This window comes from Sciurus carolinensis, chromosome 6 (assembly GCF_902686445.1).
Source record: "Sciurus carolinensis chromosome 6, mSciCar1.2, whole genome shotgun sequence".
Lineage (NCBI taxonomy): Eukaryota > Metazoa > Chordata > Mammalia > Rodentia > Sciuridae > Sciurus > Sciurus carolinensis.
Genome location: NC_062218.1, coordinates 150,083,733 through 150,103,440, shown reverse-complemented (window position 1 = coordinate 150,103,440; position 19,708 = coordinate 150,083,733). Strand labels below are relative to the sequence as shown.

At 35.8% G+C, this 19,708-nt stretch overlaps 1 protein-coding gene across 1 annotated transcript; it reads right to left on the bottom strand.

The window, feature by feature from the left end:
• Positions 1-321: 321 nt before the first annotated feature.
• Gabra6 (gamma-aminobutyric acid type A receptor subunit alpha6) lies at positions 322-16,098 on the bottom strand. The gene is given in 11 exon segments (XM_047556465.1): positions 322-1,151; positions 1,154-1,391; positions 9,788-10,047; positions 11,312-11,397; positions 11,399-11,462; positions 11,822-11,965; positions 12,257-12,339; positions 12,424-12,644; positions 14,667-14,734; positions 15,237-15,355; positions 15,547-16,098. Coding segments are annotated over 11 exon segments (1,380 nt in total). The 5' UTR covers positions 15,609-16,098; the 3' UTR covers positions 322-1,116.
• Positions 16,099-19,708: the final 3,610 nt, after the last annotated feature.

Here is a 19,708-nt window from a genome sequence, read left to right as displayed (position 1 = left end):
CACTCCTAATTCCTGTTTCCCTGTAACAGTTCAAAGTAAGAGAAACAGGAAGCATCAGGAAGAACTGCAATAATAGAAAGAGGAGTGTAGTCTCATTCATTTTTCATTGTTGATAGAAGAGGTGGGGAAGAAGAATTAACTATTTAAATGTGGACTCCAGTCTTTTCCCAGTCAGGTGACTGAGCCAGTCTTTTATACCTCTACCTCTTAGAATCACCAGGGGCACTAACCCTGGGATAAAGGTAACCAGGTAACCAGTACATCTTTCAGTACCTAGGGAAACTGTTCTCCCTAGTTAATGAAACAGATCCAGAGAACCAAGCTTATTCATATTTTATTTAGTGATATACTTAGAAAGGTGGAAATTACAAGTGATAACCACAGTTATAATACACAAAGCTTCCTTGACATCTCTAAGATTTTCCACAACTTCATGGAATTCTGGTAAGCACATTATTTTAAAGGAGAACAGGATAAAACAACACTGTATAGCAGTGAAACTAAAGCTATGTACATATGCATACATAATTTATGATCAATGTATAATTTATATGTATACAATACCACACTTTATCGAGGTAAAAGAGCACAGCGAGGTTAAAAACAAATGTTTAAATTCAATACAAGCTTTACAATGCCACCAAAAGGCATTTTCCTAGCATAAAGGCCTCCGACATGCTGGTATAAACCTACTAATAAATATTTAGACTGCATTTATATTTTGTACTTTTGTAAACTAAGCCAAAATAAACATATTTAAGGCAACCTTTGAAAGTGTCAGGATTTCTCATCTGCCTTATGATAAATGTTATTTGCAGTGACAATTAAAAAATATTGAATAATGAAGGACAAAGGTTAGCAAATTCATCTGGACTCCATCCTCTTATGAAAACTTCATCTAATATATTTAAAAGTCCAATTTTCAGCCATTTCCCACTTATTTGAGTGGTAACATTATTGCTTTGGGGTCCATACATGCTTCCTCAGAGCTATGAGTTACAGATTTTCAATCTTGATTTCATATCAGAAAAGCATCTACACAAGGCTAAACGCTATTGTGATGTTTTTAAATACAGAAAATGGGAAGTTAAGAGTATAGATTTTCCTAGCCACAAGCTATTCAACCCTACTACTCACTTCCATTGTGTCTTGGAAAGATAAACGATCCAGTAGACAAGATTGAAACCTGCAAATGCAACTGGGAAGAGAATTCGCGAATACTGGTCTATTTTACTGGTACCCCCGAAGGTTGGCAAGAGTGGTGGTGGGGTGACAGGTGTGGGCTGTAATATGGGTGCTCTGGTGAGGACTTTGCTCCCTTCGTGGGATGGAACTATTGGCAAAGTCAGCGAGGTAATTCTTTTTTTCAGATGGTACTTGGAATCAGAATGCTGTGGAAAAAAACAGAGATATTCATACTAGGTAAAAGATTAGAAGTCACTTTATTCTCTCATTTTTTTTTCACCATGGACAAATATTATTGACTACTTTGTAAGTTAAAACATCTACAAACTCTTAGTATTATTTTATGTTTCTACTTTTCCAAGAAAGTGTGCAAACCCCTTTTCAAACAATAACTTGCTTCCATCTGACATTCTAAAAGTTTAATGCATCAACAATTGATACCTAGCATATTCCATGATGCAGAAAATACACAGACCGTTACAACTTTAGGAAAAGATAAGCCAGCTGCAAGGTAAGCAAAGGCCATTTGGGCATTGGATATGGACAATGGTGTACATGTGTGGAAAGTGGATTCCAAATTACTCAATTCAAGGAAACCAGAGTACAAGTCAGTGGTACCACTCTAGACAAAGACTCACCCCACATCCTCACATTCACCTGCTTGTGAGTTAGAACCAGATGAAATTTAACAAGAAAAATTGAGAAATGTAAGAAGAATGAGTATGGCCATGGCTGGTGACCAAGTACAAAGCCTTCTGCTGAGTGAGATGACTTAATGCTTTGACATAGATCTGCCTCTTCACCTAGAAGCTCTGTACTGAAAGCCTTCTTCCCACTCAGAAATTCTCCACCAGGTCCCCTCCACCTTGACCTCAGAATAGTTACATGTTCTTTTCGACCATTAGATGTTCTGTTCTACTGACATTGTAAAGCAATCAACTTCAGTCTTGAAAGAAATGTTTAACATATTCACTGACAGGTGAGAAGGCTAAGTCCACTGAGGAGAGATGCCTTATCTGTGGTCACCCTGCTAGCAAAATAAAAGCCCACTGGTCAATTTCAATGCTTATTTCATCCCGACAGTTTCTTGTCTCTAAAGTATTGAGCCTGTTTCACAGACTTGGATTCTGTCTGATTTAGATTTCTTTCATGCTCTTGAATCTAGGGGGCTTTCCTCTGATTCCAATTGTTTCTTGTCTACATTCTGCAACAATCGCTCTCCTTGAGACCGGGTTGTCTTGCTGGGTCTCTACCTTCAAACGCTTGCTGTACATTACCACTGACCTTGCAAAATGGCCTTGTTTCCTCCCTGGCAGCAAAATCACTACTTTGCTGCCCGGCAGGGCATCCTTCTCACGTGGGCCGACTCCTGTGGCTTCAGCCAGCAACCCTGAGGCAGCAGGATGAGACAGCCACCTCCCCTGTGCTGGCTGAGCCACAGGACAAAATGACCTGCCGATATGGTGACATTTGGGCTGCAGGAATAACAACCCCAAGAATCTCTTCTTTCTGTTTTCCCTCCTGAATTTTGCTTTTGATTTGCTATGCAAGTTTCTGAGTATCTAAATAATAGTGCTCATCATAGAGAGTTCAAGCCCAGTGGAAACTATGGAAAAATCTACTTCTTCACCCAAAGCAAAAGAAAAAAAGGAAAAAAACAAACAAACAAAGGAATCTGTGGACTCAAGTCTGATTTGACAATTTTGAGCAAAGACTATCTTACCTATTGAATTAGTATTATAGTAGGCAATCTAGACAAAATTCAATAAATCATGATTCTTGGAGGTAGAAGAGAGTTCAAAATAAAGGAAAACCTAGTCTGCTGATCTTAGACAGGAAATAAGTGAGATTCTCTATTTAAAATATGTGACATCAGAGGAATCAATCCTCAGGGTGACCAGACTGTATGGTTGGAACTGGAATAACAGTATTTTGGTCTTAGTGCATTCTGCCTCTCTTAGAGAATAAACTTAGCACCTCCTTACAAGAGTTTTCTACCATGTTTCTCAGACTCTAATTTTATTTTTCATCCATTAAATATGCTATTAAAATATTGCCCAACTGAAAGAGAAAAATGCATCACTGTTTTTACCCTCCATAAACTGCCAACCTCCTCCCACACATAGGGAACACTGAAATACCTTCCCCTAGGAAAAGTCCTAAAGATCTTGATGGTGTGGGAAGGAAGGGAGCAAGCCTTCAGAGCGGATTTTCTTTCCAGGCTCATCTTGACCTTTAGTAGCACACATTACCTGTCTGAAACTTGTCTTTGTTTTACCCGGAAGAGAGCAGGTGTGCCCAGTTCAATGAAGTGAAAAAGTGACTATAAATCATCATATACCATAATAATGCAAGACACTGTTATTTTCTTCTTCTACCTAGGGGTGTGGAGTGGTAGAGCTGTGTCTGAATCTCTTGGCATTGTCACATTGTCACAGAAGACTTAATGAGGATTGCCAAATATCCCTGGTCCAGAGAGAAAGGCTTCATTCACAACCAAACACCATGCAAAATTTCAGTAAAATGGCATTAGCCTGGAATTAAGGGTCCCGTAGAATAGGATTACTCCCTTCCTCATTACTGGCCCCAATAATCTTTGGAGAGAGTTGCCTGGGAGTGAGGAGAGAAGGGGAGGTGGAAATCCCCAGATTACAGTCCCCTATCTGCTACTTAATTCTGATATGACTTAGACATGTCATAGATATCAGAGATTCTGATTTTCCCCTAAGCTTCAGGATCTCATCTTTGAAGTTAGGGATAATTACTACTTTCCTCACAAACTTATTCCTATTTTTCAAGAATTTGAACAAAATGTATCATACACACACACACACACACACACACACACAAGCACATTTGCACAGCAAATCTTATATAACTATTTTTCAATTATCTCCAATGTATGTCTGTGTCTTATTCTTATCATTCACTTACCTCTGATCTCCTCTTAGGCTAGAATAATGTGCACCTACCATCCCATCTCTATCTTTCCTTGACATCTTTCAATATCAAGCTTATGTACCAACTGATATCACTGATGAAGGATGGCTTTATACACTTTTGTGTCTACTTAGCTATCACAGTTAGTGTGGCTATGGCCACACTTTCTGTTCTAAATGTAATTATTCTGTGTGGCTTATCACCCTTCCTATTGTGAAATTTCCTGGATGATATAGGACACCTTATTCCATGCATGAATGCTCCACATGCCTAGAACATGGACTATTTTCATAAACTTATGCTCAATGAACAAATGAATTAAAATATAAATATTTTCCAAGATTTGTTAGCAGAGGCAGGAAAAGAGAGAAAAATAAAGTTTTATGATAATGCTATGTTATATTTTAGAATATTTTTTGATATTACATTGTATGGTAGCTACCATTTCTAATTGCTTACTGTCGACAAGCATTACAAGGCAATTTGCTTGCATAATTTTGCTTATTCCTTGAAGACATCTTTAATGTCATATTACATTCATTTCAGAGGTGAAGCAACAGCAGGAAGTTCACACAGACAATAAGTGGCAAGGCCTGGATTTAATTCTTCTCAGACACAAAGATTATATTCTTAGAAATTCCCATGATATTCATCCCTTGTTTTAGGCATGATTTCTCAAACTCAGGATTACTGGGATTCGGGGTTGGATAATTCTCACTGTGACAGACTGTGTTGTGCATTATAGGATATTGATCAGCTTTCCTCACCTCCTCTGATGAGATACCAGTAACTCCCTCCACCCCAAGTTGGGACAACCAAAAATGTCTCCAGACATTGCCTACTGTCCTGTGTGTGTGTATGGCGGGGGGGACTGTCCCCTTTGGTAATCACTGATTTGGAGTCACCAGTGTTCTACTGCCCAGCAGCAATGAGGGGTGGTTGCATTTCTAACAGGCGGCAAATTTGATAGGCAAAAGGAATTGCAAAAGTCCTGGTCACTCTATACACTCGATAATCGGCTACTGGATAATAGAGAATTGGCAGCCTGAGGAGACTGGATGCCAATTTAGAAGAAAACACATTGAGTTTCTAAAATGAAAGCCAACCTTGCAAGGCATTGGAGCTCCAGGCTTATATCAGACCCTCCTACTCTACTGTAAGCCCAGCAGCTTCAGTTGAAGGCAAAATAGGCTTTTGTCAGAGTCCAGATGAGGGCTCAGCTTGGGGCTGTCACTGTTTTGAGTGGAACGCCTGTGGTTATGAATTTTTCCAGGGCTCCCCTGCTGCTGAGTGTCATCCTGCTTTGGGTATTTTTAGAGCACCTCTTTGTTTTAAGTAACATCATACTGCAAAGGTGCTTTGAGTCAAAATGGACAGTACGGCAATCAATTATTTGGTGTAGGGATAAGGCATTAAGGAAATATTTAGAACAATTTCAAGTCTTATGTTTTAAAAGAGAGGGCTCAATGGGTAACCTCTTAATATACACATTCTAACCAGGGCTGCACTACTGAATGGACAAAGTGACTGTTTATAGAACAAGCTTGCAGGGACACAAAAACTTCAGAGAGAATATGTTTTGAGAACATTTAGTATTTGAAATATTTTTTAAAACCATTATATTAATCATTATGGAGAAAATCGGAACTCTGCTTGCATTTGCATTACAACTAATAGACTTGGGAGCAAAGATGACTCCAGAATTTCTGCAGTGAAACAGCTTGTTGGCATCAACTGGATTCATCGGCATTGGTAGGGGAAACCCAACTCCAGAAAGGAGTATTGGGAGGGGATTGAATTGGACATATGGAGAAATAGCTAACCCTTTACACTCCTCATCTTCTAGTTCACCCCACTCTCCACCATCAGTTAGTTACACAGTGGTATAACCATACAGAGGCAGCACCATGATCTTTCTGGTTCTCAGAACCAGAATGTCTTAATTCAACCCTTATTTCTATAGCATAATGATAGTATTTAAAAAAAATCTTAGCAAAATCTGGAAGAGGGAAGGAAAACCTTTTGCTCTTGCAACTTTCACATATTTCTATGTAAGTGAGGGTAGCATGGTAATGAACCACACACAGCCCCACCTTGAAGAGGAGGCAACAAGGACACAGGACTCATTTCTCCCTCTGTACCCAAGTTTCTAACAACTGACTTAGTGCTTCCAGAACAGAGGCCGGCTCATCTTTCTCTTCACAGTTTAGTCTTCACTCCTCCAAAAATGGAGACGCCCTCCAATCTGAGACACTCACATGGTTCTTCATCCTATTCTATGTCTCTGACTATAGCCTTTATCACAGTTATAAAGGTCCATTAATTGGTTTATTCCATAGTTGCCTCTCTTCCTTTTGGACAAGAAGCTCCATGAGGATGTCACTCAGCACTCAGTAAAGGGCTTGGCACATAAAAGCACTTAACAAACACTTCAACAGCATGAATTATTAAATGAATACACAAGCACTCAACAAATGGGTGCCAGATGGAAATAAAAGAAAGTGAATAAACAATATAATCAGTATAAATGTAGTCATTTTCCTGGCTAGTGAATTTTGATCCATTTTGTATGGAGATAATTAACAAAAAGTTTCACGTCCCTTGTAGAAACAACATGCCAAATCATGAGTAATGACAACACTCAAAGAGATGGTGCAGGGACAATTCATTCTTAGAAATGCAACAATAATGGTTTAGATCATTAAATTAGTGAAAAAAATTAAAAAAGAGAAAAAAAAAAACCAGCAAGCTATGCCAAAAGAGGTCAAGAACCAAACTTCATCTGGCTGGGGTACGGAAATACCCCAGACACATGAAAGATTCTGAAACCACAAAGTCAGGAATGACCTTAATGTCAAGATAACACACCAAATAAAAATAGCAACCATATAAACAGGAGAGATGCTGCTGAAGTTTCTTCTCAAAATCTCCAAAATTAAATTTCTAGTTCCAAATGTCTCAAAAGCACAAGAGGACTATTCTAAGAGCACTTTTGAGAATTTAGCTTTAAGGTGTGAGTTTTTCTTTTCTTTTCTTTTTTAATTTTGAGACCTAGATTTTAAATGCCTGAATTATTTGTTATTATTATATTAAATTTCAAAGTCAAAATCAAAGTGAGAAAGGTAATAAACTTTTACCCACAACTGTACTTAGTTTCCTATGAAAAGCAGTGAACATATTTAAAATACACAACATAGAATCACATAAAATACCCAAGCACTCAATTTCATCTCAACTTCACCATGTTACTTTGCTATTTCCATGTCCAGCTTATTCAAAAAATGATGTTTTGATTGCAACTGAATAGGCATTTTTAAATGTCACGGTATTTGCAAGGAAAAAATGACCTTGCAATCATAATGTACCTTGTGTAATATAAATTGCAAATGTGAAATTTATGTTTGTTCCTCTACGTTATATAAGGCAACCTGCCAAGGTTTCACATGAACAAACAAAATGAAAACATCCTATTTAATCACCTATATTTATTTTAATACGTTCAAAGTTTGCATTGTTAGTTTTTTTTTGTTTTTAATTTTTGTATTTTAGCCTTTTATAAACAAAATTCTCCTATTCATTGTTTAAAAATATTCTAAGTGAAACTAGGCTCAGAAATATAATTTTTTACAAAATTAAAAGAGAAAAGGCAACTTGCAAGAAAAAGTACTTTAAGGTGATTTAAATGCAATTTTTTATCCAGTTTTCCAAAGGACCTGCTCATTATATGTTACTATTTTAGGATTGCAGGAGATAGTTTATATGAAAACCTGAAATCTTAAATTCTATCTTATTAATAAATTATACCTTTAAAATAATAGCCTGAGGAGGTGATTACTGTTTTCTCCAGAGATTTGAAATCATATTCCTCTTAGTACTACATATTTCAAAAAAAGTAAGATAAAGATAGTAATCTTTAATTTCAATATCTGACCACTGAGTATATTCAAAATAATTCCAGTTGCTTTTTACCATATCTTTACTTAATTTTTCTTCTTCATTTTAATCTACTTCTCAAATAAGTTTTTAAACTGAATTCTGATAAATAATTCATGTATAAATTTGTGTTAAGAGCTTTGGACAATATTTATATATAAGTATATGCATTCAGAAAGATTAAAATAGAATTAATTTTATAAAACCTAAAATCACTTTCAAACATATCATTCATATATTCTCAAATATATGAAAATATAATTAAGTTAAAGGAAGAATTTGGGAAATGGCCTGACCTACATTCTCAAAATATTTTATTCCATGGTATGTATTCTAGTATATCTGAGTCCTTAAGAAATCGTGGGGAGAGGATGGCTTCACTCTCCACAATGTTGTGAATATCCAGAGTTCTAGAATCAATTCTGGGTAGTTTTTCTATCCAGTAGTAACTAATATTTTTCTTCTTGGAAATCCTGTTTTCCCATTTGTAAAAGAAGGTAATTATACTAGGTCACTGTCTGGCAGAACTTTACATTCTTTTTTTTTTTTTTTTTTTTCTCCTATGGTGGCTAATTCAAGAAAAAAAATAATCTATAAATTATATCTCTTTACTTATTATCAGGCTGACCTCTCATTTCCTGGAAAATATGTAAATTCTTAAGCAACCTTAGTTTATCAAAGTGAAAATGATCAATTAAAAGAATTATCACATTTTTAGTCAGGGAATTCCTCACAGAGAGAAGAGGCACACATAGCTTTATAATTTTTATCACAAAGGTAAAACAAAGATGACTGATCTACACATGGTTTTCAAATTTAGAAATGCTTGCTAAAATTCATCAATTGGAAGAAATTTCCAATTCAAAGTGTCTGTATTACTCAATCTTATAAGTAAAAAAAAATATCTCTTTCCTAAGATTTACTCTTTGGGGTTTATATTAAAACAAAGTTATACTTGTCAATCAATTTTCAAATGTATTTTAAAAAGCGTGTCCAACTTAATTGTGTGAGTATTCACTCATCTATGAAACTGATAGGTGGGAGTCGATTTATGGCCTTTTATGTTACCATTTGTTTTTTATTCAAATACCTGTCTGGAACAGGACTTGACCTCAGCAAATTATATGTAAATTTATGAGCATTTCTCACTGATTATAGAACATCCAAGTACATGTATCTAATAAACAAACATAAATATGAGAATATTTTAATGTGAATCAAACATTTGGATTGTGACTCGGAGTTCAGAGAATCTCTTATTCACCATTCATGTCTCGCCCACATGAAATAAATCAACAAGAAGACCTCTAACAAAAATTGTTCATTCCATAAGAGTTTCTGTTTCTTTCTTTCAGAATCTGAAGTCTCATTAGGATTTTTTATTTTTTTAACTTTATTCTCTGATTTAGTGTAAGCGAACCTGTTCAAAGGAAACATCTAAAGGCTAAGCAGAATTTTCTGGTCTCCTTTGAGGGCCTGGAATCTGCCAGTACAAGTAAAAATGATAAAAGAAGGATGCGAAAGTTTGGAGCAAAGATAAATGAAGGATTGTTCCTTGCTTTTTTTCTGTGATGTTGGAAGCGAAATTGTCCCTGCTCTTGGAACTAGAGTTACGCAACTTGTAACTCCGTAGCTTATTATTTTGGACTGTTTATTTGTGTGTAATCACTATTTGGTCCGCCTTTTGCTAAGTACTGGGTAACATGAGAAAAAAAAAAAAAACTATTACCACAACAATCTCTGCTTCCAAGGGTTCTGTTGCCTTTGATATTGTCACTGGGGGTTGGGCTGCAAGCTGTGCCTTCCTTTTGGCCTTCTGTGTCTGCAGATTGGTGAAGTAGTTGACAGCTGCAAACTCAATGAGAGCAGAAAAGACGAAAGCAAAGCACACAGCTATGAACCAATCCATGGCGGTTGCATATGACACCTTGGGCAAGGAGTGCCTCGCACTGATGCTTAAAGTGGTCATCGTTAAAACAGTGGTGATCCCTAAAATGAGAAAAAATGAGAAATTCAGTACTAGCATCAGGAATTCAATAGCGGGATCAAATGAGAAGTCGGTAGGAGTACCGAACACTCTACCACTGCAGAGTAACGTTTGTTACCTTATTGCATTATAATTGTTCACAATTATTATCATAATTGTGTCATTTTTGTATCATTCAAACTTAGTGCAGTGACTCATACAATGTAGTTCCTCAAAAGTTGTTGAACAGGATTAGTTTATTACAAAATTTGTCATGACTAGTTCTAGTTGCTTACTGCTTGAAAAAAACAACACATGATTATCACTTAAGTAAAAAAAAAATCTTAAATTTAGAGTCGATTTTAGTAGCTGATAACATCTTTCACGACAATGGAGAAATCTATTTGTTATGAGTATTAACATAAAATTAGGTTATGCCATTTTTTACAAAAAGAATTTCTTGGCCTGGTTTTAGGGTAAAATATTTACTCACGAGAAAATAAATTTCCTCATTCATCTGCCACCAGTTCTCCTGCTTGAACTTCAGACTTTGGGAGTTCATAGAATTAGGAGATGTGTGACACTGATGCTCAATATCATTATGCAGATATACTTTGTAATTTGCAAAGATGTATTTAATATACTAAATTGAAGGAATCAGGATCTGTTGGAGATTTAAGTTCAACTCAGGTCTTTTCTCTATACTACTATTTTGTAATTATGAAAATCCACAAAATGTGAATTTCTTTGCTGATAATAATTTTAGTTACTGCTTTTTCTTATTATTTCGATCCATCAGAACTAGTAGTGATTTTATAATACATAAAGGGAAATAAACATTTGGGTCAACCCATAAGAAATAGGTGATATTTTAGACCTGCAGAAGGGCAATTTCATATGATTCGACCTAATAAAAGTAAGAGACAATTTCTATATGAGTAGGTTCAACAAAAGGTTGCCTTTTGTTTTCCCAGATTCACATGTCAGTTTTTACTTGTCTGCTTTTCCTTCCTTATAAAAAAGCAAATCAAAATAAAATATTGCTAAATAGGGCATATGAAAGTCATAGGAAACTAGCCAGAATTCTTGCTGAGACAATATTTTTGTTGATTCACTACACATCTTGCAAAATGATGAGCATCATTTTACAAATACGTATCTGAGTGAGATAGGAGTCTGTTTCCTTTGTGTTTTGAAAAAGTGCCCTGGTGTGAATATTCACCCAAAACACACAAGCAATGAGAGATTCAGGATAAACAGAGATGGAACACAAAGTGAAAAGCATACCAAAGACAGTTCTTGCTGGTACTGACTCCTTATTAATCCAGAAAGACACCTGGGAAAGAATGACTGTCATAATGCATGGAGTATATCTGTATCATGAAGTAGCCCATCTTCCTTTGCAAGTGGAAATAGACTGTCATTATTACATATTCACCTGTTGGAAGACATGTACATCAGTATTATTGCTCTTGACAGTCTGCAAAAGGAATGCAGGTGACTATAAGTCATGCAGATTTTTAAATTAGCATGGGCTGGCAGAAAACAAGCAAAGACATTTCAACTCATGAAAGGCTACTTGCTCAGCAGCTGATAGAGCAAAGAGACACATCAGTTCATTATTTTCAGTGGGAGTTCTAAAGACTCATACTAAGATTATACAAATCTGGTAGCAAAATCAATTTTGAGGACAACTACGCATCACTTCAAAACAGCAAGTTTGACTGAAAATGGAAGAAATAAATGTTTTGAAAATGTGCACTGGGGTCACATTACAGGCAGTAGTCAAATTCTTACCTGTGTTAGATTTAATTGTCTCACTAGACACAGTTTGTCCAATCAAATCATACTGCAAGAGACTAGAAGATTCTTCTGGGACTTCTACTGAGTAAAGTGGCCCTTTTTTCCATGTGTATATGATTTCACTTTTGGGGTAAGCATCTGAATTTGAAACAAGTTAAGCATAGCAGTGAATATAACTAGCTGTCTTTTTTTTTTTTTTTTTCATTTGAAGCAAGAATTGTCTATAGAAAAAAGGAAATGTAATTTAAAAAAAAATTTTTAATTGGGGTAACTAACAACTCTATGATATTGACTCTAAGTATGTTCCTAAAAATCATACTGAAAGTGTTATAGTAATTTTTCTCTTTTGTTTCCCTATCTCTGACTAGAATAATATAATTGAATATTTTGAATGCATTATTTGACACTCGGAAACTTTTTGTAACTTACAACTCCCAAACTTGAGTGGACAAGCATGCCCATCCATAGGAAAGTTAACCAGCCTCATGGGACAGTCAGCGTTGATGGTCAGCCTAGGAACATTGAAACGAATGGTTCTGAGTTAGTACCATGGGCAAGTCAATTGGGCAGAGAAAATAGATTTAGAGAAACCTCACCTCATGGTGTAGAGAATTGTTCCATTCTGCATTATTCTGAAGAGTTTATTAGGGGTTGTCATATTGTGAGCAATTGATTTTTTGCCATTCCTAAAAAAAGTGTCAGGTGTCCAGATTTTACTGACCATCAAGTTATTTAAACTCAGAATTTCAGTTGGCCCCCCAAACTTCAACCTCTCATCAGTCCAGGTCTGGCGGAAGAAAACGTCCATCGTATACTCCTAAAAGATAATAAAATAGTCACACAGGATGAGGATATGGTTTTGTTAACAATAGTTCATTCACTAACTTCTATACTCAATTCTAAAATTAAGCAATAAAGCAACATTTTCTGACAATAATTTCTCAATAAAGTTAGATAATAATTTAATAAGTAAATAATGATTTTATAATCAATGTGAAATTGATTATTATAATCAATGGATAATTTATCATTAATAAATAATGATTTTTGGCCAATCATTATTTTTCTCAAATAGAGAAAAGATATGCTGTGTTGTACAAACCTCATTCTCCCCCATTCCAGCTACCCTCAACTTTCTCTACATCTGTTCAATCATTTATCTTCCCATCTATGAACCTATGTATACCTCCCTATTTAACTTAGAAGAAAAACACTTGAAAATATTTATAGTCTAGGCCTTGTACAGAACTTCCTACATCAGTTAATCTTACCCTTCTGCTCAGTTCCTCATTCACCTGCAAAAGAGTCTCAGAGCATTGCAGTATCAGTCAGCAAAGTCCCAAGAATAAACCTGATTAGCATGTTATGGTCACACATCATACTACTTTATATTCTTGTCAGAGAACATACAAGCAAATTTTACCATGTTTATTCCAAACAGAACATCATTTAAGTCTGAATATAAATATTAAGAGCCACAAACTTTTGACTTTCATGAAATAACATCAAAAATTTTAGGAATTTTGATAAGGTTATTGTGCAAGCTATTGACAATAACTTGTAATTATACCAAAGCAATGCCAATAATTGTTTTGCTACTTTATAAATACCTTTATGATATCTATTATTACTGGTAGTAATTTTGTTTTAAAAATATAACACACAATGTAGTCATACAATAGTTATCTAAGCTACAATAACTTGGATACAAATATATTTTACAAATGCACTTTAAAGGAGACACATGTCTGAGATAAAATTCCAAGTATGCCCAGATTCAAATGATCAGTAGCTGTTGAACTACTGGTTGTTTCTAGCTGGGGTGAGTCAGTATCTGAATGAATCATATAATACTAAAATAATCAGCATTCTGGGTTACGGGTACTTTCCTTTCTCCTCAAGTTTTAGGATACTTATCTCTTCATAAAGCCCTTTCTTGATCTCTCCCCATCTTTCTGTTTTTTTTTTTTTTATTTCTTCTTTCTCTCTCCCTCTTTTCCTTCCCCCTTTATTCCTTTCTCTCTTTTTTTTTCTTTCATCCCTTTTTCTTCTTTTCTTGTCAATTCAAAAGGCTAAAGATAAAATAAAACCTCCAATAACCATCCAGAATTATATTTCCCTAATAAAATGGAATGGCATACCTATTTAAAGACAGCTATGTGTGTTTCCACATTAGTATTTGTATTTTAGCTTCAAAGGAAGGAATGCTACCTGAGAACTGCGAAAGAATATCATGATACACTTTGTTCTAGAGGACTAGTTCAGGTTTTCATCTCCACTTACTATAAATACCTTCTTACGAATCCTACAGCCATCTGTACCTGGAACAGAGTCCCCAGAACACCCACTGGTCCATTGCAATGTAAAAAGTGGAACGCGTGAGCTGTTCCAAGTACTCCTTTACTGTTTTAACAAAGTAGACTGACGACGATATACTGCAAAAGACAGGTATATTTTAAGTTTCATAGGTACCTCCATATACTTTTGTAGGGCACAGAATCTTTTTTGTTTTGTTTTGTTTTGTTTTAACTACTCAAAAAATTGTATAAGGACTTCAAAAGAAATTCTCCTCTTTGTAGGAAAGAATCAGTGCATGCTATGTGGATGGAGGAGAGGATCTAATCTTTAAAAGTCCTTCAGCCCAAAATGTTCCAGCAGAGCCCTTAGTGAAATGTGAAGATTAAGCAGTAATCTGCTCTAATGGCCGAGCCCTCTCAGCATGAATGCACATATTTCATCATGCATCTAGAGCCAAGCTTGGTGACCCATTATCATTAGTCGTGGGACTCAGCTCTCCTCTACCAAGTAAAAATCCCCAACTCCATCAGCAATCACTCACCATCTCCACATCTGACACAGGTCCAAAGCTGGTAACATAAATGTCTGTTTTGACTTCGGTGACAGCACCTGGAATTAACCCAGAGGGTTGGGGTGGTTATTGCCAGTCATATTAATGGGCTTCAGGACTCCAAAAATCCCCTGCCCACAACCAGAGTCAGTAGCCAATTCTATGATGCTCCAATCATGGGCCACCTTGTATCTTTCAATTCTGAAAACTCACATTAGTTGTATTATTTTAAATTTATTCTAGTATAATTGAGAAAATATTAAGGAAAAAAAGAGAAAGGAATTGGCATTCTAATAAAATAATAATGCATAAATACATATATTTTTTCTTGAAGCAAATGCTAAGGGATACTTAACATAGAGGATCAAGTAACTTCCATAAGGTCACTAATTGAAGAAGGGTCAGAGACTAAATAGGAATACATGAATGGCCTGTCTCTGGAACCCCTATTCTTTACCACTCAGATGACCTACCCCCTTTCTCACCCTCTAGGACTGGGAAGGGCTATAAAGGATGAAGGAAACTTTAGGTGTTTGGTTTAGCAAAAAGACAGCTTCTTACCTCCAAATCCCGGCCGCAGCCGGTTGTCATAGCCTTCAAGCAGATTGTCCAAGATGCGACTGATGTTTTCTGAGTAGAAGTTGCCTTCATCTTCAAGTTTCCCCAGAGCATTTTCTATCCTGAAGTTAAGACAATCAATGCTTCTCATTTCTGGTCTCGGAGAAAATATGTTGTCTATGCTACCCTAGTTCACCCCATCACAAATACAGGCTACACCACCCCAGGTTCCTTCCGCAGTTCGGCAGAGAAGTCACCCAGGGGCATATACTTTCCCTTTCCTCAAAGCTAGAAGGAAAAATATCTTACTCACCATAAAATAATGTATAGCCAGGGCAGAAGTGACACCATCCTACGATTCACGGAAATGCCCATTTCACCCTTCTCCTGGTTTATTCCTTCCCCTGGACCAGCTCTCCTTTGCCAATCAACTAGAGAAATCCTCCAAACCCCTCATATCCCTCTTCCTTGCTTGCTTCCAGTCAGTAATCCAACAGATGAGGAGGCTGTCAGAAAAACTTTGAGGGTTCCCCGGGCTGTCTTTGATCTTGTTTCTGTCTCTTCACGTGGAAGGAGGTGGTTTGTGGTCTTAGACTAAGTCCTGCAGACACCCAACCTCCTCCACCTGACTCAGTTGGGAAATGAAGACTGGAGGGACAGAGCACGGTCGGAGAGCAGTGACAATAATCGAACAAGGCATTAGGGGAGATTAGAAGGAAGAAATCCACTGCTAGTTTTGGCATGGAATTAGCAGGGCCTGTGAGGAAATCTGGAAAGCAGTGGCATCTTGCTGATTGAGATTATGTTCCAATGGGCTCAGCATTTATTATTTCTATGGTTCACAGAAGGATTCCTGCATAGCTCTTACTGCTTGAAGAGTTGAACAATATTGGAACGCTCCTGGATTCTCTTTCTGATTTTTGTCTGCCTTATGGGCAGCAGACACACCCTTCCTTTGTATTTAAAAATAACCCCTCACTATTCATTTACCAGCACTTATAACACACCAGAACAATGCCATCCTACTCTGAGTAATTTTCTCTAAGTAAGTTGCAGATTCTCCTGTTTTCTCAAGCTACTGCTCTCTTTAGGAATTTGATCAGTTTCATAAAATTGTCTATAGAAGAGAATGCTGAGAAATGGCTCGTTAAATTTCCCCAATGCAAAAATATTGCAAGAATAAAACATCCACAGGTATGGTAAATGATAAAGTTACTGGCCCTATTTTATAAAGATTGCTTAAGTCCAAAGAAAAATGCTTGAATCAAAGAAATAGCATTCTTTATTAGTTCGGTAGGAGGAAGTATAGTAAAAGTTTTCTCCTTAAGCCTTAACGTTTTAATCTTTAAAGGGAAAATAATAGAAATTATAATAAATAAAATTAATCATAATAAATGAAACATAGTTAAGATAATTTGAAAGCATAATAAAAACATTGTGAAAATTCAGGAATCTCATATCAAAAAATCAAATGTTTAAGTTCACCATTGTCCTGCTGTTCATGATCCATATTTTCAGAATCTAAAATTCTACAAAGCTTTGGTAACTACACAGACATGTAGCAAGATCTTAAAAATCACACAAGAAGGCATGCCATAAATCATTTCAATAAATCAGATGTAGCCAAAAAGAAACAGGTTAAAACAGGAACAGCGCAAGAGTTCCTATGATTTTAAGATTGCTGAAGCTTGTGGTTACATGGAATTTTCTGATTACCCATCAAAAATCTGAATTCCTTCCAACATCCCTGGCAAGTGATTTTCAGCATCTGTTTCCTCATATTGTTTTACTTGTGCTGTAAGCAAACCTGCAACCTGGTCCTAGCCCTCACCTTCAATGCCATGTAAAACAGATCCTCAGGGAAAGACTGCATGGTCGCCATTAAACAAAGATGCTCACTGTGTTCTCTCTGATTTAAGATACATGCTCCTAAACCTCCTGCTCACTACAGACTGGGTTTCCACATCTCTCCTCACCCTTCTCAGTCTCTGCTGACCACAACACATTTTCCACTCATATTGATTGTACTATTACTTTAAACCCCTAAATATCTGATGTATATGATGCAGTTAGAAAATACAGTATCCACTTTTACTACAACTTGGTTTTTATTTTAAGCATAGGCACCAGTATTTAAATGTTACTTCATTAGATTTTAATCATTTATATCAAAATACTTATTTTCCATCTCTGATTTATGTGATTAGAAAGAAAATTTAGTGAGAACTCTAGGAAGGGATTTTTTTCAATGTAGTAAAGAAAAATTGAATATAGTTACATTTGTCTCTAAGGGAAAGATACACATGTCTAATTCTATTTTGGATAGGTGTTCATTGGTGAATAATAAGGAAAAGAAAACAAGCCCTTTTCAACTCTCAATAGGATAAAAATATACTAGAGCCGAAAGAGATGATAAACTAAGTAATCTCAGTTATTTCACTGCAGAGAACCTCGCCTTTAAACAACTGTGCTAGACCTGGTCATTTTAAGATGCTCAAGTTCTAAGGATTCAAATTTCTGTATATGATAGTGTCTACATGTAATGAAGTTCCTTGTTCATGCATCGCTCTTCAAAATTGGGTCAGACTAGCAGCAATGCTAATTAAATTGCAATTGTTATTTTCCTATGGAACTGTAAGAAAAGAGAGTTCAAGAACGTAACAATGGCTATGACTTTGGCAGTTGTATAGCCACTTATGTAGCATTTTATCTATGAAAATCAAGCACTGGTACTTCCCCATATAGACAATTGCCTTCTCTGAACAATCTGAGAATATTTACCCCTTATCTGTCCATATCTCAGTTATTTCTCCAAAATATGTTCTTTTTTTTTTTTAATCACCTTGAACAATAACTTTTTTGCTTTATTTTTATGTCCATTGAGAAGTCCAAAACTATGTCTTTCTCAACAATACTGCTATCAATATGCTGGACTTTGCAGAAAGACAATGTGGGGGGAAAACCAAATTCCCCCATCTGTGTCTTGTATTTTAATTCTTTGCACCACCATCACTAACATAGATTTATCGATACACAATGCCTTTTCAAAGATTCAGTGAAAGTTGAAGGAATTATTGCACAGAAAGAACAACCCTGTCACCATGCACTAAATAGAATTTTTCTTGATATAAAGGAATCAATGCGTACATGCATACAGGTATGCTTACATGTATACACAAACTAACAAAATATTCAAGTGGATACAGAATTACCTCATGGACAACACATACTTTCATTTTCTCACTGCCAATCTCATCTGATTAAAAAGAAACAAAAATCATTGAAATTGTGTTTTCCACAAAATTTGTGTTTCTTCCACAATTTGCTATACACTGGTATTCAATGTATAGAGACCAGGTATGCTGTTAAATATCCCACAGTGCACAGGACAGATCCCATGAAAAACAATTATCTGGCCCAAAGAGTCAGTGGTGCTGAGGTTGAGCAACATTAATGTAGCAAATTACTCCTCAAAACCTAGCAAAATAGGTGGTTTAACCTCTCAAATCCAGCCACACCCAAGTGTCTTCACCAGTTTGAAGTCCTTCAAAGTCTGTTTTCTGTAATATATTGAGAATAGCTACTTACCCAAAAGTACAAACATAACTTTATTTCTAAGACAAATGAAGTAGCGTGCATACACCATGAAGAAATAGAAAGCAAGAAACACATTGGAAGAGTATATTTACATGTATATAAGATGATTGCTATGTTTATGAATAATAAATTAAAAGAAGACAAGTAGCCTCAACTGTTTTATTGATATATTATGTATTTATAATTTCTATTAAAAATGGCCAAGAAATATGAAAGATGGCCATCATCAATAGTAATCAATGATATGCAAATGAAATAAAATCTTCATAAATTCATCTTAGAGTCATACATCATTAATTCTAATAGGTGGATGTTGCAGTGTTTTTCAATGTAATATGCTATGGGCATTGGGGGAAGGGCAATTCTTTATTAGATGTAGCCTTCTTACACATTTCAGGATATTAAGAATTCCTTGCTATATCCCACTAAATATATCTAGTGCTATAACAATCAAATATGCCCATTACATTTCAAAATGCATTGTAGAGGCAAGGTATTTTTTCTGATTGAGAAGCATTGTGACTACAACATCCTAGAGTTAGACTACATGTCACCATTTAAAGTGCCAGGTTAAATTCAAAGAAACGTGTGCTATTTGAACCAACGGTATTTCTGCATCTACAAACTTCATGAGGGCCTTACCATAGATTGGAAAAACTGATTTCCTCAACCATTCCTGCCCCACATTAAGTATAGTCATGAATCACTTAAGAAGAGGGATATGCTCAAGAAAATATTTTCATTAGGAGATTTCATCATTGTGCAAACATCAACAGAGAATATTTGCACAAATCTAAATAGAATAGCCAACCACGCACCTTGGTTAGATGATGTATATTTTCATATATGTGGTACATTACTGACCAAAATATTGTTAT